Here is a 24885-nt window from a genome sequence, read left to right as displayed (position 1 = left end):
ATTATATAGCTTAGGATGACCTTGAACTTCTGATCTGCTCACTTCTGGGAGTGCTGAATTATAGCTATGCACCCCACACCATTTGTGGGATATTGGGAATTGAACCCAGGGCTTCATCTGTTAGGCAACCATTCTACCAACTGAGTTACATCTCCAACCCAGACCATGTTCCTAATCAAGTTGTACCACCAGCTGGCACACTTTCCTGAAACTGTCAGCAATGACTGTGTTTTCTGGTTGAGTCTCTCTCTCCTTTTTAAAGTTTTCTTTTCAAGATGGGGTTTCTCTGTGTTGTTTTGGTGCCTGTCCTGAATCTGTCTCTGTAGCCCAGGCTGGCTTCGAACTCACAGAGATCCGCCTGGCTCTGCCTCCCGAGTGCTGGGATTAAAGGCGTGTGCCACCACCGCCCGGCCTGGTTGAGTCTCTATAGGTTGTTGCAGAGCTAGAAGCTTCCTCTTTGATATCCTTAAGGCAGAGAAAGCTTTTACTAAGAGGTGAATATTTATGCCCAAGAAAAAACCATTTAGGTAATTTTAAAGTAGTAACCTGTTGGCTGTAGAGATGCCTCAATCAGTAGAAGTGCTTGCCCCAAAAGCATGAGGACCCAACTTTGGATCTCCAGTACCAATGGAAAAGCTGAGCAGACTGTAGGCTTCCACATAACACATTCTCAAAAATAAATAATATAAGCCAGACATGGTGGTGCAGGCCTTTAATGCCAGCACCCAGGAGGCAGAGGCAGACAGACTTTTGACACCAGCCTGGTCTATAGAGTTAGTTCCAGGATACACTGAGAAACCCTGCCTCAAACAGCATCCCCACACAAAAATTTAAAAATTCTAGCCTACTAATACCATGGATACTGATATATATATCATTGGAAAAAAATCTAAATTTGATCTTAACCACAAAGATGAATAGCAACATCACTAGAAAAATCTATCATGGGAATCACACCTGGATTCTCAGCAACTACAGTTCATGTTCTTTAAAAAAAGTTTTGAGAATTATTTTTGTTTTGTGTGTATGTCTATGCAACACATGTATGTAGTGCCTGCAGAGGCACAGGTGGTTGTGAGTCACCACATGGCACTGGGATTCTAACCCAGGTCCTACGGAAGAGTGGCCAGTGCTCTTAACCACTGAGCATCTCTTTAGCTCCAAAGCATTTGAACTTGTCAGTACTAAATAAGAGGGCAAAAAACAAACAAACAAACAAAAAAACAAAAAAAAAAAAACTTTTTGTTAATTTCGGTATCTCGGTACCCCGAAACATCAGGGCAATAACAATTAAATAACTTTAATTAACAAAATGTAAAAAATTATTTAAGCAAGGGAACTAGGCAGAGTTGAGTTACTACTTTTGATAGACCCTTAAGACTTCTGTGTACATACATTAAGAATAACTATTGAAAAAAGAAATGAATGTTAGACAAAACTGGGAGGTGTCTGTATTTCCAAAGCCATGTAAATGCTAACTTTTAAGAATTCGTAACTATGCAACCTTCTATGCTTTAAAGCTTTTCCTCTTGCAGACCACAGCAGTGCCTCTTTCCTAAGTACCCATCTTTGTCCAGGGATGTACTATGTGTGCTTCCAAAGTCTTAGAGGGAAATTTCTTGGGCTAGTTTTCAGTATTTTAGTAAGTGTGGCAAAAATGATCAATAGAAATCTCTATAGGGCACCAGACATGGTGTCGTACATCTTTAACCCCAGCACGTGGGATTAAAGGATCTGCAGAGGCCAGGCTGGTCTACAAAGTGAGTTCCAGGCTGTTACACAGAGAAACTGTCTTTAAAAAAACTTAAAACAAACCAAACCAAAAGACAGCATGACAAAAACATTTGACTTTAATTGCCATGATACCCATCACCTCACAATGTTCTGAAAGTTGCCTTCCTTTGGTTAATAGAAATGCCATAGCACAACGGAAGTTACACACACACTATTTTAAACAAGTCAGCCAGGAGTATCCTGCATACTTGTAATCCAGCATTAAGACTGAGGCAGGAGGAACTCAAATCAATTATAAGCTACATGGGGAAATTGGGCTCAAACAAAATCCAATGTATGGGAAAAGAAAATCAAGTGTTCTGGTGATGAAAAATTTGGAAACCACACCACTCAAACTTCTTTAAGTTTACAAAACAAACAAACCAACCAACCAAAAAACTACCCCCCACCAAAAAAACCAACACCAACAAAACAACAACAAAAAACCAAAAACCAATCAACCCAAAACCCTGTAGCTAGGCATGGTAGTGCACACCTGTAATCCAAGTGGTCAAGAATCAAGGTCAGTCTGAGTTACACACTGAGACTGTCTCAAAACTTTGAGGTTGTTAGAGACAGCTGAGCAGTTAACATTTGCTACAGCCAGGCAACAGTGATGATGGTAGTTGTGCACGCCTTTAAGCCCGTACTCCAGACAGGGACAGGTGGATTTCTGAGTTCAAGGCCAGCTTGGTCCAGAGGTAGTTCCATGACAGCCAGGGCTAGCTACACAAAGAAACCATGTCTTCCTGCTCCCAGCCACTAAAAAAGGTGCTTGCTACTGCAGAGGACCTGGGTTCAGTTTCCTGGTCCCTCAAGGAGGCTTACAAATGCTTGTAATTCTAATTCCAGGGGATTTGTTGCCCTCTTCTGGCCTCCACGGGTACCACACACAGGTAGTGCACAGACATTCATGCAAACAATACATACACACAAAGTCCAATTCTTTTGGTATGTATGCATACATGCACACATATACAGCCGAAGTACCTCAACGATCCAAGGACAATGGGAGTCACTGTCAATATCCAAGGACAGATCTTTCATAGAACAACTAGCTGATTTCCTGGGTGTTTCATCAGAGAAGTGAGTCTACTGCGGCCACAAAGAGATCCTCGCACTCACAGTGATGGTATTAAAAGAACACTGACCAGTCTCAATGCCCAAGCAGTTCTCAAATACTTCATCTGGAAACCTAGGTCTCAGATATGGCTAATAGTTATAGGAGTTTGATGCTTAAGACTCTAAAACGTCATCAGAACCAGTGTTTATAAACCAGCTAACCGCCTGACTTGAGAACCATGGAGGTAATAGTTTGAGAAGGACCTTTGGTAAGGCTGTCATTCTTTTCTCACCAAGCCACACTATCACATGTATCCTCTGTGTGTGCACAATGGTGCATGTGTGCCCAAGGAGGCCAGAGCCATTGGTCCTCCTGGAGTTTCAGGCAGTTGTAAACCGCCTGGTGTGGGTGCTGAACTCAGGTCCTGTACAGGAACAGTACTTGTTCCTTACCACTGAGTCATTGCTCCCACCCCTAATTTCAAGACCTTTAACTTGTGTTGGTCTTTGAGAAACCAAAATCTTGTACTTTTTGTCTCAAACTTCTTTAACTGAATATGCTTTTTCAAAGCACAAACCACTTGAAGGACACACCTCTTCAAATGAGTACTTTTGAGTCTTGGTTTGGGTGGCAGAGGCAGGTTTGAGGCCAGTATGGTCTACAAAGCTAGTTAGTTCCAGGACAGCCAGAAAAAAGTTGAGATCATAGGTGACATTACACCAGGGTTTGAGGGCATTTTTTCAGAATTAATATTTTCTGATATTGCTCAATGTTTTAACAAACCTGTATGTATACACACCACTGTGTGCTGAGTGTGCACTTCCTGTGGGCAGGGCCGAGGCTTTGTCAGGTCTCCCTTGACTGCTCTCCACTTAAAAAAAAAGATGCGTATGCCATGGCAGGGTGCAGAGGGGAGTTTTGTGAACTGGAGCTTTTAGGGGCATGGCCATCTTACCAGCATGTCCCCCTTTTGCTTTCACTGTACTTGTAATTTAGCTAGGATGGAGGAGCAAGTAATGAGGCTTAGGGACCCACTTGCCCCCATCCAGTCCAAGCAAGGCGATTGTTATATCCTTTGTTTTCATGTCTCAAATGTGATCTACCCAGCTCTTGAGTAAGGCACCTTTTAAAATTGGTAATGACTTGAAATGTGTTCTATTTGCTTAGCAAAGGTTCACTGGCTCTTCTTATTCACGTTAACAGCCCAGCAAGGACTAATGTAGCAGTGATACTATTGAAATAAAACAGGAAGGTGTATAGGTTGCCTCCTCCATCACAGGAACTTCAGAATTCCTACTTCAATATTCACTCAGCTTAGTTCTAAACTATTACTTAGGAATAAAAGCCACACTAACCTGTTACTCTAACTACAAGTGTGCAGATTAGCCCCGGCAATGTCACATTTCTGTGGGTTTAAGGCACCTTAGTGACCAAGTAGTCTTACTCTTCCATTCTTAGTAAACCATCTCAATGATCGTTATATTTTCTTAAAGTCATACATAAAGACTTAATTGAAAGAAATTTTATTTTAAAAAGACTTTATTCATTTTGATCAGGGAAAAATGACAATCTTAATGTCAACTTGTCACCTAATTTCTTATTCTGGATATTGTACCTACTAACATATTGTGAATTGGTTTCCCTTCTGTTGTCTTGGCTGCAAGTCAAAACAAACAATTCTTTTTAATAGCCAACACTGGTATTTGGCCATAGTAAAATGAGGCCAATGCATTGTAACTCGATAGCCTAACAAGTACAAATACTATCAGAACAAAGTTGTACGCATTTTAAAAAAAGGTTATCAGTATAAAAAGCTTACACTGGTCTTCTAAGACCAAGTACTCTAAACTTGAATGTATCCCAAGCCCAGAAGCGTCTGTTGAACCATGGAAACCCCTGTTCTAAGTACAAGCATTCAATGGAAAACTCAAAGCTTGTATTACCTTAAAGTATTTTTAATGCACCAGAAGATAGACCACATGACTCATCTTCTCCACTGCCCCTTCCTCTGAATACAGAACTGCTGAAATCTACTCAGCTCACACACTCTGGTGGGATGGACGTGCCAAGTGCTAACTTTTCCTAAATTCACCCCACTCCATCCAAACTTCAGGAGAATCCCAGACATATCTGAGTAAGCCTTACTACCATTTGACAGCATTCTTCCCTTGCATTTATCTACAGCACTAAAACCCCAACAGCCATGGTGACCACCTCAAGTTTTCTCTAGCAGACAAGTTATCAACTCTTAAAGGCAAAGCCATCTATGAATTATACATGGTTTGTCAGATAGGAACAAGCAAAGATAGCCATTTAACAAGCTTTGTGCTGCCAACAGGCTTTTCATTTTCTGTGGTGATGGGGATAGAAACCCTGGCTTCATTCATACTCGAACACCACTGTGCCAGCGAGGCAGTCCTAGCTCAGTAAGGGGATTTTTCCTTACAAAGATTCTGAAAGCACAGGTCACACTAGAAGATAGAAAGCTTCACCAATCACAATAGACTGTAGTTGTTAGTCTCCAGATACCAGGAGGGGGAACATTATTCAAAAGGTGTGGAATCAATCTCACTAACAGAGAAATGAAGCCTTAGACTTTAATTACAGACTATGTCTACAGAAACCAGAAACAAGGGACACTAGGACCAGTTTCTTCCTGTGGACCAATGCCCCCTACAAAAAAAGCTGTGCCTTAATTATTGCTTCTTTATAAAATTACATTTCCACAGAACTATGTAGTACCTGACGCAGAAAAACAATCACATAAGGAAGCATTTATTGGAGGTTTAACATGAATCATACAAATAAAAATGTGTATAAACACAAATCCACATTGAGTCATAACACAGATAGCAAAGGACAAAGTGAAAACAAAGAAACTAATTGGCAGCTATATACAGTTGGACACAATTGTGTCATGTACACTAGAAAGTCTTTTACAAAATAATCATCTTAGGTCAACAGAAGATCAAGCAATCTTCAATGTCGTCCTGTAAGATGGTTTCTTTACACCTCCTAAAACAAAAACAAAACCACCGTTAGATGTGTGCAATCCTCACAAGCTTGCAAAGGTCCACTTTCATGAATTGTTTAAGTCCTCACTTTATTCTTTTCTTCAATAATTAAAGATCACATGCATATTCATTAACAAAGTGTAGTTTGGGTATTTGAGAAACTCACTGGAGCCCCCAATGGTGTTAGGAGGACTTATTTAAACTCAGGAAGGAAATCTTCCCAGTCACAAGCCCAGCAGACAAAGACCATCTAGAGGCCCAGCTCTAGGAGGCCAAGGAGGGTGTTATCACCAACGCAGATCTCAGGTTTCTGAGCATAACATGACAACGAACTGCTTTGTGCATGTGATCTTTAACTTATATCCCAGATTTAAAAGTTCTTGTTTGGGTTTGTAGATTTCACTATTAGCTATAAAAAGAAAAAGCAAGCATTAAATCTTAAAGAATGGACACTTAAAATGAGGCTCCACAATTGAAATACAACACTAAACAGAAGACCAAAATGATTAAGCTGTAAAAAGGCATTTATGTACTTTAACTCCTGCAAAAAACCATTTAAGTTAAGTTTAGACACTTAATCTCCAAAAAGATTAAAAAGAAGCCAAAGTCTGAAGTTTCCACTTTTAATCTTTACGCTGGTACATGAAGTTGGAAGAGACCATACCACAGGACAGCGTTTTCTGGTGTATGCCTTGCGCTCTGCCCGCAACGTGCGACCCCCAGAGATAGACGTGGTCAGGGTGACACACGGCCTGCAATGAAGTTCCCGCTGGCGGGTACAAACAAGGTATAATGTCAGAGTTAGAAGACAACATTCTTGTTTTCCTTAAGTTGTACCCATTTCAGTACTTTACCTGTTAATAGTTCTAAAAAAGTTTAAACCTCCTGGTACACAAAGCAAACAGAAAAACTCTTAAGTTTTTCTGTAATTCTAAAAAAGGTGAGGTAAGACTTTAAAGTTAAAGATCTATAGACACTTTAGGTAAAACAGGCTCATAAAGCAATTAAAAAATTAACAATTTAGTGAAGACTACACAACATTTTGTTTACTCCTTTTCCATTTGTCTATTGATCTTTAAATGAAATCAGACATTGCCAATGCTGTCCTGTAAGCTCACACACCTGCTTTCTCCCAGGTCCTCCTCAGTAGGGCTGGTAATTGTTCTGGTGATTGCCACCCCCTCGGGATGCCTTGCCATAAGTGCTCTGTTGACCTAGTTTGAAAGGACACAAGTTTTACTAAGAAGTTTCCTATAAAACTGTCCTTTTAAACATTTAAAAAACCCAAACCAAACTACCCCGAATTTAAAACTGTGCATGCTGAACATTAAAATATCAAGCCATCTTACAAGCCAACAGTTGTAAATCACACTTTAAGATAACCATCACTGTCTGTTACTACCCTATGACTACACAACACAAAGACTTAACTCCAGACATCTCAATAGGAAACTCATACACACACACACACACACACACACACACACACACACAACTTAATGGGAAAGTACTTCAAAATGGAATTTTAATACCACTGGTTTATAAAATTAAGTTCAGTATTCTTACCGCTGTAGTCTGCATATCCCTGTCCATATCCATAGTTCCCATAGTTATACCCAGTATAATCATATCCGCCATAGCCACTATAGTTTTGATCACCACCATAGGCACTATTATAATTTCCATATCCTTGATCATAATAGTTATTAAATCCTTGGTTCCAGTTTTGGCCCTGACCTGAAACAATGCACAATGATTGTTAAGAAACCACTCTGAATCCTCCCAATCCTAACACAAAACGATGCATTCTTGTTCCCTACGCTGTACTTTTAAGCAACCCCCCCCCCCAAACCAGCCTTTACCATGTGGGATCATTTTAAAAGTTTCAACCTAGCTGTGCTTTCTAATGGGCCATTTCACCTAGCAGTTTATTGCTTCAGTTAAAAAAAAATCAGCATCCCCCCAAATGAAGTCTCACCTCTTCCACGCCCCCTAGCTCCACCTCTTCCACCAGCTGCTCCTCCTCTTCCACCTTTTTGTTGTTGCTGCTGCTGCCTGTACACCTCTTTGGGCTGTGCAACTTTGATTTCGCACTAAAAACAAAGAGAATTTTTGCTGATGTTCTAAGCTCTGAACACAAAACCAGCTTTCTTTTCAAACAGGTTTTTCACACACAATGTAATTAATTCAATTTATTTACCTTCCCAGACCCTATTTGATGGTATCTGCTTTCTAACAATTTCTTTACTGGTTCTTCATCTGTGTATGTGATAAAACAGAATCCTCTTCTTTCATTTGTTTTTGTATCCATGGGAAGCTCAATATTTTCTATCTGAAATCAGGTGCATTCAAAACAAACAAAACCATCCGTTAATGGTAGTGCAGAATGCTATAGGCACTTTACAAACTTCAGTCTACTGACCACTACTTTCTAAAGAGTTGTGTTACATTCCTTTACAGCATCTTCTACCCCAGAGGCCACCAGCTGGTCAAACACCCATCACTAAGGGCTTTGGCTGAACGAGGTTAGATATTAGTTTCTACTACAGCACAGAAAGCAGCAATCCAGATGTAGTGACTAGAGGCACCTGAGCAGTAATTCAACCCTATCCTGTTTAATAGTAATGAACCCTACAGACTTGACCAAGCACACACACTTCAAAAACACATCAAACGTGTACAAACACAGCCCACCTCTCCAAAGGCTCCAAAGTATTCTTTAATTTGTTCTTCTGAAGTATCTGGACTCAGTCCACCCACAAAAACCTTTTTAGGGGGTTCTTTCCCCTTTAAAGCTTTGGCCCTTTTGGGGTCTATCAATTTGCCATCCAGTTTGTGTTCTTTCAGTTCCAAAACCTGGAAGACAAGTTAGACAGGAACTTAGAAGCCTACAGCAATTTGCGAGCAACACAAAAGGCACAAGGCAAAACACACCCTACCTTATCCACACTAGCAGCATCTTTGAAAAGCACAAATCCAAATCCTCTTGATCTTCCAGTGACTGGATCTGTTTTAATTGTGCAGTCTACAACTTCCCCAAATCGAGACAAATACTCAGTCAGATCTTTCTTGCTTGTATCCCAGCTCAAGCCTCCAATAAACATTTTACTAGAAATAAAGTTATTAAAAAAAAAAGACTTAACGGTAACAGTGTTTACTTCAACCCTGTAATTAAACAATAAAATAAGTACAGGGTAACTTACTAAGTGCAAGCAATCTACTTTGATTACAAACACTAATAGACCACAAAAACCTTAAGATCACTTGTTCAAACCGGCAGACAGGTTACTTCCTACTGTCCAAACACAAAACTTAAAAAAAAAAAAAAGCCAACGAAACCTGGCAGAGAGGTTCTGCTCCGGTGACTTCGGGATGCCAAGCACAACTTCTACACCGAATCCCCCACACAACTTACGCGGACTTTGGTCCACAGCTCTCAAGTCAACTTGCTACCCCAAGAACTCTTGTTAGCATCAGCTACTGGCGCCCAAACCAAAAAGTTCCCCAAACCTCCCCAGTCAAAGTCGCCCCAGCCGGCAGCAGCAACACACACAATGAGAAGGCGGCGGCGGCGGCGGCTGCAGCTGCCGCATGTGGCGCACCGAGCCCGGCCCCTTCCCCCGCCCCCCCCCCGCCCCGGCCCCACGCGGCGCCTGCGCACTCGGGACACCGACGGCGCCGCCCTCCTTCCCCCACCCCCTCCTCCCTTCCCCCACCCTCGGCGGGCCCCTCGAGTCACCCCATCTTACTTTCCACTAGTGGGGAAGCTACTGGGGTCCAGCGGGCACGCGGAGCATCGACTCGGGGACATACGGGGGGCAGCGCGCGCAGCTCCGGAGGGACGAAGGGCGCGCGCGGGGCTCTGGGGGAGGGGAGGAGCGGAGCGTGCGGTACCCGTCATCCTGCTGGTTCTTGCTCGCGTTGATCTTGGATCCCTCTGCGAACTCCTCTATGTTGCTGTACTCGTTCATGTCCTCCATGGTGGCGGAGCCGTCGGCGGCGGGGTGCTGGCGCGCAGTCCGGGTCCCGGCGGCGGTGGCGGCGGAGCGTTGGATGGAGCCGGATTTAAAATGGCGGCGGAAGAGATCCGGCCGCCGCCTGCGCCCTCCCTTTATAGCCGCCCCGCCCGCCAATCGGGAGGGCTGCTGGGCGGTGACGTGGCGCTGGGTCCGGCGCGCCCCCTGCCGGGCGGAGCTGGAAGCGAGCGACGGGAGGAGCGGGGCGAGCTGCCGGGGAGCCCGCGGCCGCCAATGGGAGAGGCTGCGGGAGGCTAAAGTCGCGGGCGCGGAGGGGAACAATGGCGGCGGCGGCACATGGGAAAGCCGGGGCGGGACCTCCATCGCGGGGCTCCCGGTGAGGAGCGAGGCGGCGCCGGCGCCGGGGCTCGGGCTCAGAGAATCAGGAGCAATCCGACGACGGGCAAGAGCCAAGGGCAGGAAATCCCGGGCGGCGGCGGCGGCGGCGGCGCGGCGGCCGCAGTCCCTCTTGCCTGGAGATCAAGCCTTTTGTGTCGCGCGTCCCGTTCGGCCCACACTCCCTTCCTGCGCCCTCAGTCCCCCAGGGCGGAGCCGCTGGGGCCGCCTGGATGCTCCGGGGGGGGAAAAGGCGGCGTGCACCCGGCGCTGCTTGCTGAGAAAGCTGCAGCGCGCTCGCCCGCCCGCCCGCCTGCCCGGCGCACGCGTGCTGTCCCCGCGCGCGGGCTGGAAGCAGCCGGACAGAAAGCGGACGCGCGATGACCCCCTCGGTCCCGGCGGGGGCGGCTTTCCCGCCGTCGCCTCCGCGGGCGGCGGTGTCGGCTCAGGGGCCCTCGGCGGCAGGATCGCCGCAGCCCGGGTCCGTGCGGCCTCCCAGGCTGGCTGAGGCCGCGGCGGAGGGCGGGGCCTGCTCGGATGATTGAAGATGTGCCAAGGCTCACGCGGTGGGCGGGGAAGCGGGGGGAAGGTCAGGGGCCGGAGAAGGCCAGGGGCACTCACGTCCCCGGCGCGCCACTCCAGGGGCTCCGGTCTGCACGTGCCCCGGGCCACTCGCGCCGGCTCCACCGGGGCTGCGGAGGGCTTGCGCCCGCGCTCCGGGCTCCGAGCTCCGAGCTCGGGCGTTCGCTTCTTTGTTCCCGCCCACGCGAGGCCCATTTTGACGGACGGCGTTTGAGGCTCGCCGGTGGCCAATAGGCGCGCGCGTCCGGCTTCCCCCCGCCCCCGCGGAGCCCGGAGCTCCGCCCACACTCCCCGGACTGCCCACGTGGTCTGGGCCTGCGCGGCTCGCCTGGTCTTTGGGGTGCAGCACCTTGGGCGGCTTCCTCTGCGATTGCGGGTCCCCGGAGCCGGCCCGTCCTGTCTTCGCGCCTCGGGGTCGCTCGCTGTTGCCAGCCCTCCGATTGTCGCTGGGCCTTGGGGAGCCCAAAGGCGTCCTGCGGCGCAGGCGGTGCTGTCCTCTTTCCCAGCGGGGCCGAGCCCGTGGTAGCATCCGGCAGGGAAATGGGGGTGGTTTCGGTGCCCGCCGAAGTCACAGTTATCCTGTTAGATATCGAAGGTACCACAACCCCGATTGCTTTCGTGAAGGTGAGGGGCGGAAGGGAGCGGGGGAGTTATTTGCGCCTAAAAGCATCTGAAAACGGAATTTTAAGTGTTGCAGATCTCGCCTGCAGGCTCGAGGAGAGGCGGCGTGGCTTTGCGTCTCTGGAATGGGGAAGAGAGAGGCTGCGGCGGTGCTTTTTCCCGCGCCACCATCTTCTCCCTTCCCTGTCCTTGCTTTTAGTTAGGTAGAGAAGGACAAGGAAGAAGCGAGGTGGTCTCAGCAAAGGCTTGGGGGAAGGCAGGGCAGCTGGGAGGAGCTGGGATGACAGGAGCGCCCACGGCCCGGCGGGTAGGTGTGTACCCTGTCGCCCGGTGCGCGAGCGTCCACCATGTGCGGGGTTGCGGCCTGGAGAGGTAGTGGCCTTGATTAGTGGTCTTTGAGGTTTAGGTCTTCCCAGTGCAAAAGACAGAAGTGAAAGTTTGCAAGTGGCTCTGGTACCTTAGGCAGTAACCATTGGTTTTCGCACCATCTCTCTTGGCGCTGGTAAGTGGCTGAGCTGTATGCAGACTTACTTCAGTTGACTACCAGAACACATCCAAAGTCCATTTATTTTCCTTGGAAAACCACGAGATCTTGAAACTTTTAAGTATCTGCCCCGTTAATACTGTTTCACAGGCTTAGGACTTTGCTTTCTTCCATGTACTCAATCACCCGTATTAACCACAGATATTTATGTAGAATAGTTGAGATAGTATAGGGAAAAAAGTTGGAAAACCCGTCGTCTAGTAAATTGTGCAGCCTGTTTTAAGTTCTATTTTGATTGTTTACGTTTTACAATTACCGATTTTCTAGGTGTAGATCATAATGCTTGTACACAATTTTAGGTCTCCAAATATAACAGATGCTTTGTTTTGTTTTTATTATTTTCTTAAGGTCATTCCCTCAATATATAACCCAGGTTGGCCTCAGACTCCGGGCAATCCTGCCTCTATCTCCAGGGCTGAGATTTCTAGACAAGTGTCCCCAAACCTGACAGCTATTTACTTGTCGTCCCCCCACCCACGGAAAAATTATGGTGCTTTAGACACTTAACAGAGGTCCTGAATAAAGTCTATTTGACATTTCCCCAAGATTTTAATTACAATAGAGATCAGTGGAAAACTTCAAGACCGATTAAATGCTGATAGTTGTGTTCGTTTTTTTTCTTGTTACATAATTAGCTGCTTTGTGTGTGTGTGTGTGTGTGTATGTGTGTGGGGGGGGGGGGTTGGTTATCGTTCACTAGCTCTATTCTCTTCCTGTCTGTTGTCCACTAGAGCACCAGGAGTAATGGCAGCCGAGGTCATGATGTCGCAATTTGCATCATTTTTGGAAAATTGATTTGTTGAAAAGATAGGTCATACAAATCAGTTTGGAAGCAAAGAGTAAAACTTCTCCCCCACCGTGCTCTCCCTGCCTTCCATTAGATCATTACGAGCCATTTCTTAATCCTCGGGCAGTCGTATTCTGAAATCTTGTAATAAAAGCGCTCTAGTGACCTAAATACTAAATTTGATAGCAGAATATATGCACATTCAAGGATAGCTTTTAGCAATCAGTGTGGTGCTGCTAGGGAGGCTGAGGCAGAAAGATTGATAATTTGAAGTCAGCCAGGGCAACACAGTGGCATCATCTCAAAAATAACTACATATAGGGCCTGGAGAGATGGCTCAGCAGTTAAGAGCACCAGCTGCTCTTTCAGGGGACCCGGTTCCGTTCCCAGCACCCATATGGTGGCTCACAACTGCCTGTAACTCCAGTTTCAGGGGGCCTGTAACTCCAGTTTCAGGGGTTCAGATTCCCTGTTTTGGTTTTGGCAGCCATCAGGCACACGAGTGGTGCATAGACATCCATGCAGGCAAAACGCTACACATAAAATAAAAATTAAAAAGAAAATCTTTAAAAAAGTTCAGGGCTAGGCATGGTGACACGTACCTTTAATCCTAGCACTAGACCAAGGCAGAAGCAGGTAGATCTCTGTAGACTTGAGGCCAGCCTGTTCTACATCTCCAGTTCCAGAACAGCTGTGAGAGAGAGACAGAGAGAGAGATTGTTTCAATAAACACAAAATATAAAAGTAGAGTTTAAAAAGTAAATAAATATAAATAAGGTAGTTTCTTGGGTCTACTGTTACTATTAGACATGAATTTATCAAAATCAGTATTTCTAAGAGTACGTTCAGAAGAATGAGTTATATTCTGAAGAATCTGAGTTCTGTGGGTGTCTATGAAATTCCATTAGACATACTTGAGAGCTCCTGTCTGAACAAGTTTACCTAGCTTTCTTTACAGCATGACTCCTCAGAGCTGCTGCATGCTCATGTATGCATGTGCTTGTGTCCTCCGGAGGGTGGCATTTTCTGAATAAGAACTGTTTACAGCATCTGAGGGACTGAGGTTTTTGAACACTTTAAAGGGAATGACCAAGTCATGAGTGGAGCTGGGAGTTTAAATGTGTTCTACTAAAGCACTGTTAGTCAAGTTGGTGTGTGAACTTTAGTCTTGTTTTCTAGGAATGACGGAAGGAAATGTTGAGTGGTGTTTACACGAGAACTTGCCTTCAAAACTGTCTGAATTGAATAAGGCTCCAAAAAGCTGTACAAAATGCCTGGGATTTGAGCCTAAATTGTCATGATCAAAAAACCTCTACCTCTTGGCTGGGGTGGCTCAGTTGGTAGGAGCTCACATATGGCATACACCTCCAGCACGGTGTAAAACCAGCCGCAACACTAGGTGTCTTAGGGTTTTTATTGCTGTAGAGAGACACCATGACCATGGTAACTTTTTTTTGTTTTGTTTTGTTTTGTTTTGTAGTCTTGGTTCCTGTCCTGGATCTCTCTCTGTAGACCAGGCTGGCCTCGAACTTAAGGCGATCTGCCTTGCTCTGCCTCCTGAGTGTTGGGATTAAAGGCGTGTGCCCCTGCCGCCTGGCGACCATGGTAACTCTTACAAGGAAAAGATTTAATTGAGGTGGTGGCTTGCACTTCAGAGGTTCAGTCCATTACCATCCTGGTGGGGAGCATGGCAGCATGCAGGCGGATGTGATGCTGGAGGAGTAGCTGGGAGTCCTACATCTAACAGGCAACAGGAAGTAGGCTGACTGTCCCACTGAATGAAGCTTGAGAAAAGAGACCTCAAAACCCACCCCCACAGTGACACACTTCCTCCAACAAGGCCACACCTCCTAATAGTGCCACTCCCTTTGGGGGCCAATTTTCTTTCAAATCACCACACTAGGTGTGGTGTGGAAGGTCTGTAATCCTGTTATTAAGGAGGTAGGCACGGGAGAATCAGAAATTCAAGGTCATCCTTGGCTACAGAGCAGATTTGAGGCTAGTTTGGGCTACATGAGACTGTCTCTTTAAAAAAAAAAAAAAAAGCCACTCTTAGTATTTCTGTTTTTGCACGTAACATTTGTAAAAGTGTTCTATCCCATCTCCATAATTGTTTTATTGGACGTATTTATTTATGTGTATGAGTATGCATGAGACCCTGTGCATACAGTGCCTGTAGAGGCCAGCACGAGGTGTCAGATACGGAACTGGAGTTAACCAATGGTTGTGGATGCTGGGAACTGAACCTGGGCCTTCTGCCAGAGCAGCAAGTGCTCTTGACCCCTGTCCAGTCTTTTTTGCTCGGTTATTGTTTGTTAAGTGTTAACAGTTGATACGAGAACACGTTAATCACTGTGAAATACCATAAAAGTACACGGTAAGAATAATCCAGTTTATGTTGCTGTTGGATGATGAACCTGGATCGGAATGAGTAGAGGTACCCTTCATCTGCGTATTTGACTCTGGTTAGCGTGCACTTCGAACGTGGAATATTATATTATCAAGAATTGCCTTGAAGGTACCCTTCGTGTGTCAGTAGTCTTTGGAAAGACTCGTTTTCCTTCTCTTTTTCTTTTTGGTAGTTCTGTTTTGTTTTGAGACGGTCTCTCTAGTCCTGGCTTTCCTTGAACTCCGTGTAAACTGGGCTGGCCTCAAACTCACAGAGATTGGCTTGCCTCTGCCGCCTCCCTCCCCAGAGCTGGAGAAAGGCGTGAGCAGCTGCACCCAGTAAGTCAACTGCAGCCAGTTGGTGAAGGTCGAAATAAACCCTCCTTTTCTCCTTGACGTCAGATGGAGAAGCTGTTGGGAGCTTTGGGCGTAGCGGGTTATTTTGGTTTCACACTGTAAGAGACACTGGAGAACCGAGATAGGCTGAGCACCCTCCCTGGGTGGGACAGCAGACAAGTTGCTGGTACTATTATTTTTCCTCTTTCTCTTTGTTGTTGTTGAACGGAACTACCTGTAATTTAGTGCCAGCAGTCCTGGATATGTGATTTTTTTTCCCCCTGCTATCTCTGTTGCTTCAGCCCTGAGGCGACAGGCAGGTTTACTAACCAACTCCTCTGTCTTATTTTCTGATTCCCATGGTTCTGGAGCAGGATGGGCTCCTAGGGCCCAATAGTTTCTTGGGGACATGGAACCTAGAGAGCTGTCCTGTGTAAGGCTCATCGAACGGGCTGGGCAGCTGGCAACTCTAGACCCTGGCTCCCCTTGCAGGTTCCCGCTGCTCCTTTGTCGGGAATGCCACCAGCTCTGCCCCTCCGTGCCTCTGGAGCCTGGTTTTTTCAGCTATTGGATCTGTCAGTGTTTTTGCATTGCTGAGCTGTCAACTTTTTTTTTTTTTTTTTTTTTTTTTTTTTTTTTTTGATCAGGTACATGAGGAGAACAGGAGCAGGCATTGCCAGAATAAAATCTGTCCTCATGTTTCTGTACTAAGTTTTAAAAGAGGAACTTGGTGTAGTCAACTGATAATTAATGGTTTGCGGTAATGAATTGTTTTCTTTTACCCTACTAACATCTTTCATGACTGTTGGGGTGCATGCACGCTGTGGAACAGCGACTTGGTCTTTTTCTGTCTGTGGTGATGTAATGAGCATTTTCTTGTGCATTGTTTTTAGCCTGTGAATACAAATTAGCACCGGTCAGCAGTTTTGTGGTTATCTTACTTGGGAAACCAGCTATTGCTTCTCAGCTTAGGGAAAGTTCTCATTTGATAAAAGGCTTGCTGTTTGATGCTTTTTCTTTGGTTGTGTGTCAAAACAGTTGTGATAGTCTCCTTCTCTATAGCTGCTGTGAGCAGTATTAGTGAGCACTGAATCACTGCCCCCGAGGGAGATCGTACCAGGTTCAGTCCTGAAAGCTGTGGTCCTGTTTTTATCAGCAATCAGTGCACAGCCTTATTTTGTGTGTTTGTTTGCCTTATTTAATGTGTGTGTGTGTGTGTGTGTGTGTGTGTGTGTGTGTAGACTCATTAATATTGCAGTACAGCCATTGTGTTTCCTCCGCAAGGTGCATTGCTGCAAGATGCAGGAAAACATAATGGGATTCAGCTACGATCACAAAAGCTACTACTTAGAAAAGTCAAGGACTTCTCCAAAGGTCAAGCCACAGCCTAAGAAATCTTGGTGATATTTTCACTTTTGTATATATATATATATATAAGGTGGCACCTAAAATGATTTTCTCGTGTGCTTCTAAGAACTCCTAACAGTGTATTTGTCTAAAATACCTTTCAAGCATTCAAGGCCATATGAAACAATACCTATCTCCTAGGTCAGGCAGATAGCTTTATTTCGTGTGCAATTTAGGGTGAGACCCTCCTTTCTTATACAACCTTACTAATAGACCCCTAACTTCTTACCTAACCACTTCTAGGAATGTAGACTGAGCACACAGTTCACCTTTCTCATATACTGACTGGTCATTAGCTCTCCATTGACGACCTCCTCCTTTACCACTGACATTTTGGGTTGTAAAAGAAAGCCTGCCGGTCACTGCCTGAGGAACATTCTTGCCTACCTTTATGACCCCGTAGAATTCAAGCCTGGTGGCTTTGCTAGACCAGAGGATTGCTATTGCTTGGGTTTATAACTGGATTCCTGGGAGACTTAGGGAGAACTGAGAGAATAAGGAGACAGAGAAGAGAGAATGGAAGAACTGGAGAGGAAGAAACTGCGACGGGGAAGAACTAGATTGGAGGGCTAGAAGAGAGTACTAGAGGAACGAGATGGAAGATGAGGAAGAGCCAGATGGGGAAGAACAAGATGAGGAAGAACAAGATAGAAAGAAGGAGATGGGAGAGGAGCTGAGATGGGAAAGAACTAGATGGACGAGAACCTAGATGGGGCGGAACCAAGATGAGAGAATTAAGACAGAACCTAGAGGGAGCAGTAGATAAATGTAGAGAGAAATCAGGCAAGAAAGGAGCTAGGCACGAGAGCAGAATAGAAGCTGTAGAGAGAGAATTGGCTCAGAAGAATAAAGTGTTTGGACTAAGGAGTTAGTGTGCATAGATTGATTTCTTTTCATCAAAGATGAATTATCAACTGGTTGTAGGTTCTTCCCGGACCCTGGGAGGGGACTCTCAGGGGCTGGACCCCAAGTCCTCGATAGTGCGTCATGCTGCCTTGAGTTGAGGAAGCACGAGACCGCACTCGGGCACTTGCTGCAGGGCCTTTTAAAGCGGAGAGAGCTGCCAACAAAACTGTGGAAAGGCTAATTGTGCATTGTGTGCCAGCTTAAATAGGCAGCCTTTGTTCATCCTCAACTGTCAGCTGGGATGTGGGCATCTTGTCCTTGGGAAACTTCAGTGGGTTTTTGTTTTGTTTGATGTGATGACAAGTGTGTGGCAGAGTCTGAGGCAGGATGATTGTGAGTTCTAGGCCAGCATGGGGTGCACAGTGAGACTTTCTCTCCAAAGAGAAGTATTAAGTAGCCATGTAATGTAATAATTTCAAGAAAGGGCTTGGGGCCCATGTGGTTCAAGATGACAGTTTAGTTCTTACTGCAGTTCGACGTACAGTGGTTCAGTGTTTTAGACAATTATCTGTTATGATACTGAATATGATCTATAATCTCTTAAAAAGATTTGACACTTACATTTCTTTACATTTATTTATTTTGTGTATGTGTGGGTGTACATGTGCCACAGTGTATGCCTGAAGGTCAGAGGACAGCTTGTGGCTGTCAGGCTTGGAGGCAAGCACCTTTACCTGCTGAGCCATCATCCTGCTGGCCCAGGATTTGCTTTAGAGAGGATTGATGGTGAGTAAGGCCATTAGCCACCGAGCGCAGGGCTGGACTTTTAACTGAGAATTAGATACTTGTTGGTTTTGAAGAAGAGGGAAAGTGCTACTTTGGGGGATTGCTATTAATATAGTTACATATTAACATAGTTACATATTAACATAGTTAACCGAACATCTCAGCTTTTCAGTTAAGTCTTTTAGAGCTCGGGAGATGGCTTAGTCAGCCAAGTAAGTAGTGATCACAGGAGCATGAGGACCTGAGTTCTGATCCTGGAACACATGTAAAAAGTCAAAACAACAACACACCCCAAACCCAGAGCATTCCTGTAATCCCAGCACTGGGGCTCCATAGACCAGTGGCACTCAGGGATTTGCTGGTCAGCCAGTCTCGTCAGAACAGCGAGCTCCGGGTCTAGTGAGAGCAGTGCTTAGCTTTGGCTTCTGTCTCCGGAGGTCATGCATCTCTCTCTCTCCTAAGTCTCTCGAAGATGTAAAGCTTGGTTATTAATTTTCAAGTGGAATATGGTGTCAGAATCCAGGGCGTTGGTGCTAGTGAGCTCTGCACCTTGAAGACGTCCGCCCCTGAGGCCTGGATGACCTCACCTTGGTGCTGGAATTTGAGAAGCTTATTCATTGAGTTCTGGATATACTTTGGACCAACAGTAAAGCCTCTTGGAACCTCGGCTTCTTCATCTACTGAAAAAGAGTTTATTTCCTTGGAATAAATGTGAATTCGTGACCCCCTTCTCGTAGAGACTAGGAACCTGGGCCTGGCTGGCTCTCAGGAGCTCACCGAGAGTCTGGCACTCTGAATTTTCGGTTGTGATAACTTCCCTTGTTGGTTGTGATTCATCACACTTAATTAGATAAGAGTTTATCTTTCGTTAGTTACAGTTAACCTCCTTAATGGGATTTATGAGTTGGGCACATTTCTTGATTTATTTAGAGTACAGATACTGGTTTTCAAAAGGGACACCCATTGTTTGGGTTCTGCCTCGCTCACCTCAGGACGTAGAGGGACAGTTTGTGAGCCCTTCTGGCCCCCAGAGCACCGCAGCAACTCAGAGTTCTTAGTTTCTGGTCTTGTCCTCAGGAAAGATGTGTAGTCTTCAGTTCTCTAATTGCTGAGAGGTTCTGGAAGATGGTGTGGCTGTGAAGTGATTCCCATTGTCAGAAGTGTCTAGATTAAGCTTGGGAGGCCATCTAAGAGTTATTTTAGTGTGCATGGTGGCACATCCCTGTTATCCCAGAGGCTGAGGCAGGAGGATCATGAGTTGGAGGACAGTTTAACTAACCATTAGTCCTTACCTTGAAGAAATTCCCGTAATAAAAATAAAAATCACAGTAAAAGTGGAGCCCGTTGGCCAGGGAGCCAGTCTGAGGCAAGTGGCCAGCAGCATAGGAGATGGTGCCTGGATCGTTGCCTCAGGCTTGTTAGTTTCCCTGGCACTGTCCGCAGAGCAGTCAGTGGTCAGATGACTCGGGGAGTAGATCCTGGGGAACCAGAGAGTGTAAATGAGGTAACTGTCTAATTCAGACACTCCACCCACTCTGTGCGGTGAGTATTACGAATGAATGAACTGAGGCTCAGAGGCTGGGGTTGAATCGAACCCCTCCTGTGTTCTTCCCTGCATCTGCTGGGTTTGAAACTGTGGGTGTGGTGAAGGAACACATTCTACCCACGCCCGAGCTACGCCCTCAGCCCACAGTACTGTTTTTGAAGGGAGAGAAGGGAGCATTATAATTTATATCTATGATGAAGCTCAGTTGTTCTTGCAGGGGTGGGTAACGTTCTCTGAAGTCACAGGAACTCCTTAGTTCTCTGAATGAAGCGACTCCTGCCATGCTGGCCAAAGGCAGAACATGTAAAGACACACAGAACATGTGTCTGTACAGCCAGTGTGGCGCTGCCTATAATAAATACTTCGACTGCTTTGAGCTAAGTGACTGCTTTCCTTCCTTCCTCTCTCCCTCCCCCCTCCCCTCCCCCCTCTCTCTCCCTCTCTTTTCTTTCTTTCTTTCTTTCTTTTTTGGCTTTTCAAGACAGGGTTTCTCTGTGTGACCTTGCCTGTCCTGGAACTCACTTTGTAGACCAGGCTGGCCTGGAACTCACAGAGATCCTCCTGCCTCTGCCTCCTAAATGCTGGGATTAAAGGCGTGCACCACCACCTGGCAGGGCTTTGGGTTTTAGCAAACTCTTTAGCCATAGTTATGTATGGCTAACTACTCTTGTCATTGCATTTGTATTTTTTCCTCCTAATTTCATTCAGATAAATGGCCTCTAGCTTGTTTTTATGGTGAGTGGCTTATTTAAATACTACCAACAAGCCCAGTGTGGTAGCATGTGCCTATAATGCCAGCACTCAGGTTGAGGCAGCAGGTTCTTGAGTTTCAGGTTAACCTGGGCTATGGAATAAGACTGTCATACCTGACCAAAAAAATATTTTTTAAAATCTGATTTTGTTGTTGACACAGGGTCACATATCTCAGGCTGGCCTCAAGCTTCTTACGTAGCTAAGGATGACCTTGAACTCCTGATTCTTTTGTTTTTACCTGAGCTCTGGGATTATAGACATGTTGTCACACGTAGATTGACTTTTTAAAGAACTAAACATTAATTATATCAGTTTTTGTGCTCTACTATAATTACATATTTTTGGGCTGGTGAGATGGTTCTTTGGGGAAAGGCAATTGCTGACAAGCCTCATAACCTGAATTCATCCCCAGGAGCCATGTAGTAGAAGGAGAGAACCAACTCCTGATCATTACACACATGCTGAGGAACACACGCCCCCCACACCTACACGAGCGAGACACACACACACACACACACACACACACACGGCAGAAAGTAGATTGTGGTATGGAGCTCCATGTCAGCCTGAGGTAGAGCCTGAGCAAGAATGAGACCTTGGCCTGAAAAGAAAGATAGATGAAGGTGTATCTTTCTGAAGTTTTTACTAGACTACGTTAACGATAAATTATGGGCTTCATTAGGACAGTTTCATACATGTTTGTAGTGTGTTCTGACCTTTTTTACTCCCCATATCCCTGCCTCTTCTAATCAGCTCCATCCATTGTCATGTCTTGTCTTTTTTGGTGACCCACTGAGTTTAGTGAAGGTTGCTACAGCAGTGAAGAAGATGCCTCAGCTCCCCAGCACCCATGGACTGGTTTGGAGAGGTGGGGGGGAAAGGTGTCCTTTGCTGCCAGCGACAGCGAGACCAGCCCAGAGAGAATCTTAGCAGAGTCCTGTTCTTCTCCATTCCCTTCTATATTTTATATTGCCTACAACAGGGTTTTATGTTGCAAACTGTTTAGTATCGAGTTTTATTTCTTGCTTAGGAAATTGATTTGTTTTTAAGATCACTGAGCCATTTCATTTCCCTTCTCTGAGCTCAGTGAGATAGTGGCCTCTCAGAATTGCATCTGCATTATCTCATTTTCTGGGTAAGCGTTCTAAAGGTTTCAGCTACTGTCACGTGTACTCTGTGGTTCCCTTGAAGGACTTTTAATGTACTTTGTTTAAGTAGCTGAACTCTGTTCCTAGGAGGGATCTTTCATCCCCCATTTTCTTCTAAGGGAACTTAAGTAAATATTGCAGCCACTATTTTATTTTTATTGATTCTGTGACTTTCTCATTAAAACAACCACAGCCATAAAGCACATCCATATTTTGACTTCTAAACATTTATGAGGCAGCTTCTGCAGTTAGATCGTCAGTAACGGTGCCTTAATGGCGCTCTCTCTGTGAGCTGTCATTGAGCTGTGTGGAGTAACATAAATTGCTGCTTGCACGGTATCTCCGTCAGCACTTAGTGGAGCTTAATCATAGTTCCCTAAAAAGCAAACACATTCATTTAGTTTTCTAGCGTTCCCTAACCCCAGAGTTTAAATCCAGGCCCTTGCGCCCAATAGGCAAGCACCCTGCCACTCTGCTGTAGGCCTGCCCATAACCTTTTGTTCTCTGTACTGCTAATCTAAGTCCTTAGATGTCTGGTACACTGAAAATATTCATAGCTTTATTTGTAGATTCCAGAGTTAACAGCAGCGTGGGGTTTTTGTTTGTTTGTTTTTGTTTTTTTGTTTTGTTTTGTTTTGTTTTTTGTACTAGAATGTTTTGAAACTACCGATAAATGGGTTTAAAGTTATGATTATTTCTGGAATTTTTAGGCCTAAAAATTTCACTGGCTCGTACGTTAATTTTTTATTCTACGTATGTACTTCGCATGTATGTGTTAGAGGTTCACTTGTGGAGCCAGTCCTCTCCTCCCACCCAGGGGACTGGCCTTGGTGGCAAGTGCCGTCACCCAGTCAGCCAGCCAGCCAGCCAGCCAGCCCCCCTTCCTTTTGTTTATTTTTAATAGTGTATGTGTGTGTGTGTGTTCGTATGTGTGTGTGTGGGGGGGGTGTATGAAGGGTGTGGTGAGAGAGAGAAAGGGAGTATGGAATCCAGAGGTATCACATCTAGAGATATAGTTAGAGAGTAGCCTAACATGGGTTCTGGGAATTGAACTCAGGTCTTTTGGAAAGGACATTAACCACTCGACCATTTTATCCAGCTCCCATATGTACACACATACACGGTTTTTGTTTTTGTTTTTCTTATAGTGGAGCTGAGGATGGAGCCCAGGGCCTCTTAACACCCCAACCATGTGCATCCCCAGCCCCACTGCTAGCTTTAAAAAGCATGTTCTAGAGCATTCTTATATGTGTGTAATGATGTATGTCACACTATGATATAACTATTGGCCATTTTTGTAAGTACCTTAAAGGCATTTTGTGTTAGGTAGAAACTCATTGTGTGTTCAAAGAATGGATAAAATCTTCAGAATAAATGAATTGTATATGTATTTTTCTGCTGTGCAGTAATACCTTCTCACCCAAGTAGGACATATAGCTAACACATTGTCACTAGGCGATGTGAACATTCTGGGTGTTTTTCTCCTCACACTGCATTCTAGCTTTGTGTTTACCCAGTGCATGGGGACGGGGGAGGCTTTAGAGGTGAAGATGGGGCGCGATGGATGAGAGGCCGTTTAAAATAGTCTGTCATTTCGAGCTTTCTCCAAACGTCTAGAATTGTTTTACATTCTGCACCTCATCTCTGGGAGTTCTCCGATAAGAGTGGCTGCATTATTGGCCTTTGGTGAATGTGGATGGATGAGGTTGCTGTGCTTGAACATTCCCCACACGCTCACGTGGTGCAGGCTTCGTCCCCAGCGGGGGGTGGGGGTGGGGGGTGTCTTTGTTACTCTTCTGTTGCCGAAGAGACGCCACAGCCACTTACAGAAGAAAGCATTGAATGGGGGACTTGCTTCTGATTTACCATCCCAGCAGGAAGCTTGGCAGCAAGACAGACAGGCGTGGTGCTGGAGCAGTAACTAAGAGCTTATATCCTCTGGGGCTGGAGAGATGGCTTATGAGTTAAGAATGCTGTCTGACCTTCCTGAGGCCCTAGGTTTGATTCCTAGCACCCACATGATGGCTCACAATTGACTATAACTCTAGTTCCAAGGAACTTGATGCCCTCTCCGGCCTCCAGGTACACTGTATGCATGTGATGCACAGACACACATGTAGGTATGTGGTGATATATTGTGTACCCTAATAAAATTTGCCTGAAGATCAGAGGACAGAACAAGCCACTAGATTAAACATAGAGGCCAGGAAGTATTGGCACACACACCTTTAATCCTAGCACTCGGGAGGCAGAGACCCATCTGGATCTCTGTGAGTTCAAAGCCACCCTGGACTACATGAGATTGACTCAGTCTAGGAGAGAAACAGAGCCAGGCAGTGGTGGCACACACCTTTAACCCCCCCCCCAACCCCCCAACTCCCCCACCCCCCGCACTTGGGAACCACATGCCGTTAATCCCAGCACTAACAAGGAAGTGATGACTGGGCAGAGAAAGGTATGTAAGGTGTGAGAAGACAGGAACTAAATTTCGGCTAGAGGCCTTTTGGCTAGAAGCTTTTTCAGGCTGTGGCTTGATCCTTTGTCTCTGATCTTTCAGCATTTACCCCAATATCTGGTTCCAGGTTTTTATTAAAAGACCATTTCAATTTTGTGTTAAAAGGTAAAACACCCATAAAAGAAAAAGAAAAAAAAAAATCCCTTATATCCTGATGGTATCTTTTGAAACATCAGAGCTCACCTCTAACTGTGCACCTCCTCCTTCCCAACAAGGCCACATCTCTGAGTCCTTTTAAACAGTCCACCCACTAAGGTCCAAGCATTCAAATTTCTGAGCTGTGGGGACCATTCTCATTCAAACTACCCAGTGCTATTGGGAGGTGATGGGAACCTCAGAATGTAAGAAGTCCTTGAGTGCATTCCCTTAAAGAGGGGGTACTGAGGCCCTGGTGGCCATGCCCCACCCTACCCACAGCTTCCTG

The 24885-nt window shown here is 45.5% G+C and overlaps 2 protein-coding genes across 6 annotated transcripts in view; one reads left to right on the top strand and one right to left on the bottom strand.

The window, feature by feature from the left end:
- Nucleotides 1–4347: 4347 nt before the first annotated feature.
- On the bottom strand, nucleotides 4348–10259 carry Hnrnpdl (heterogeneous nuclear ribonucleoprotein D like). Of its 4 annotated transcripts, none has more exons than XR_004946072.1 (8): nucleotides 9745–10259; nucleotides 8790–8958; nucleotides 8545–8706; nucleotides 8051–8182; nucleotides 7829–7943; nucleotides 7417–7587; nucleotides 6515–7064; nucleotides 4348–5851 (listed from the first exon to the last, which is right to left on the bottom strand). XR_004946072.1 is itself a non-coding variant. In XM_036201355.1 (8 exons), exons 1-7 carry the CDS (start codon nucleotides 10188–10190, stop codon nucleotides 6994–6996), a joined length of 1266 nt encoding a protein of 421 aa, XP_036057248.1. In that variant the 5' UTR covers nucleotides 10191–10259; the 3' UTR covers nucleotides 4348–6619; nucleotides 6973–6993. The 4 variants fall into 4 exon arrangements, 3 of the variants coding, with proteins under 3 accessions (XP_036057248.1, XP_036057247.1, XP_036057246.1); XM_036201355.1 differs by having other exon boundaries at nucleotides 4348–6619; nucleotides 6973–7064; XM_036201354.1 differs by having other exon boundaries at nucleotides 6973–7064.
- The window catches only part of Enoph1 (enolase-phosphatase 1), a 32693-nt gene continuing 17963 nt past the window's right edge, over nucleotides 10156–24885 (top strand). The window contains exon 1 of one of the 2 annotated variants that reach the window (XM_036201358.1): nucleotides 10156–10203. Coding sequence is in view for 1 of the 2 variants with exons in the window: in XM_036201357.1 (XP_036057250.1) it covers nucleotides 11325–11408 (84 nt within the window). In the remaining variant the exon portion in view is untranslated. Of the gene's footprint in view, nucleotides 10204–11062; nucleotides 11409–24885 lie in introns of those variants that run through there. The other variant, XM_036201357.1, reaches the window with a different exon arrangement.

Source organism: Onychomys torridus, chromosome 10 (assembly GCF_903995425.1).
Source record: "Onychomys torridus chromosome 10, mOncTor1.1, whole genome shotgun sequence".
Classification (NCBI taxonomy): domain Eukaryota; kingdom Metazoa; phylum Chordata; class Mammalia; order Rodentia; family Cricetidae; genus Onychomys; species Onychomys torridus.
This window is presented reverse-complemented; position numbering and strand designations above follow the sequence as displayed.

Excerpts from the sequence above, each read along its gene's own strand:
- Hnrnpdl (XM_036201353.1), bottom strand. The coding sequence starts at position 10,190 with ATGGAGGTCCCGCCCCGGCTTTCCCATGTGCCGCCGCCGCCATTGTTC. Across the intron at positions 8,183-8,544 it reads ACTTTGGAGCCTTTGGAGAG|ATAGAAAATATTGAGCTTCC; the intron begins GTGGGCTGTGTT and ends ACCTGATTTCAG. Across the intron at positions 7,065-7,416 it reads GGGATATGCAGACTACAGCG|GTCAACAGAGCACTTATGGC; the intron begins GTAAGAATACTG and ends CTTTCAAACTAG.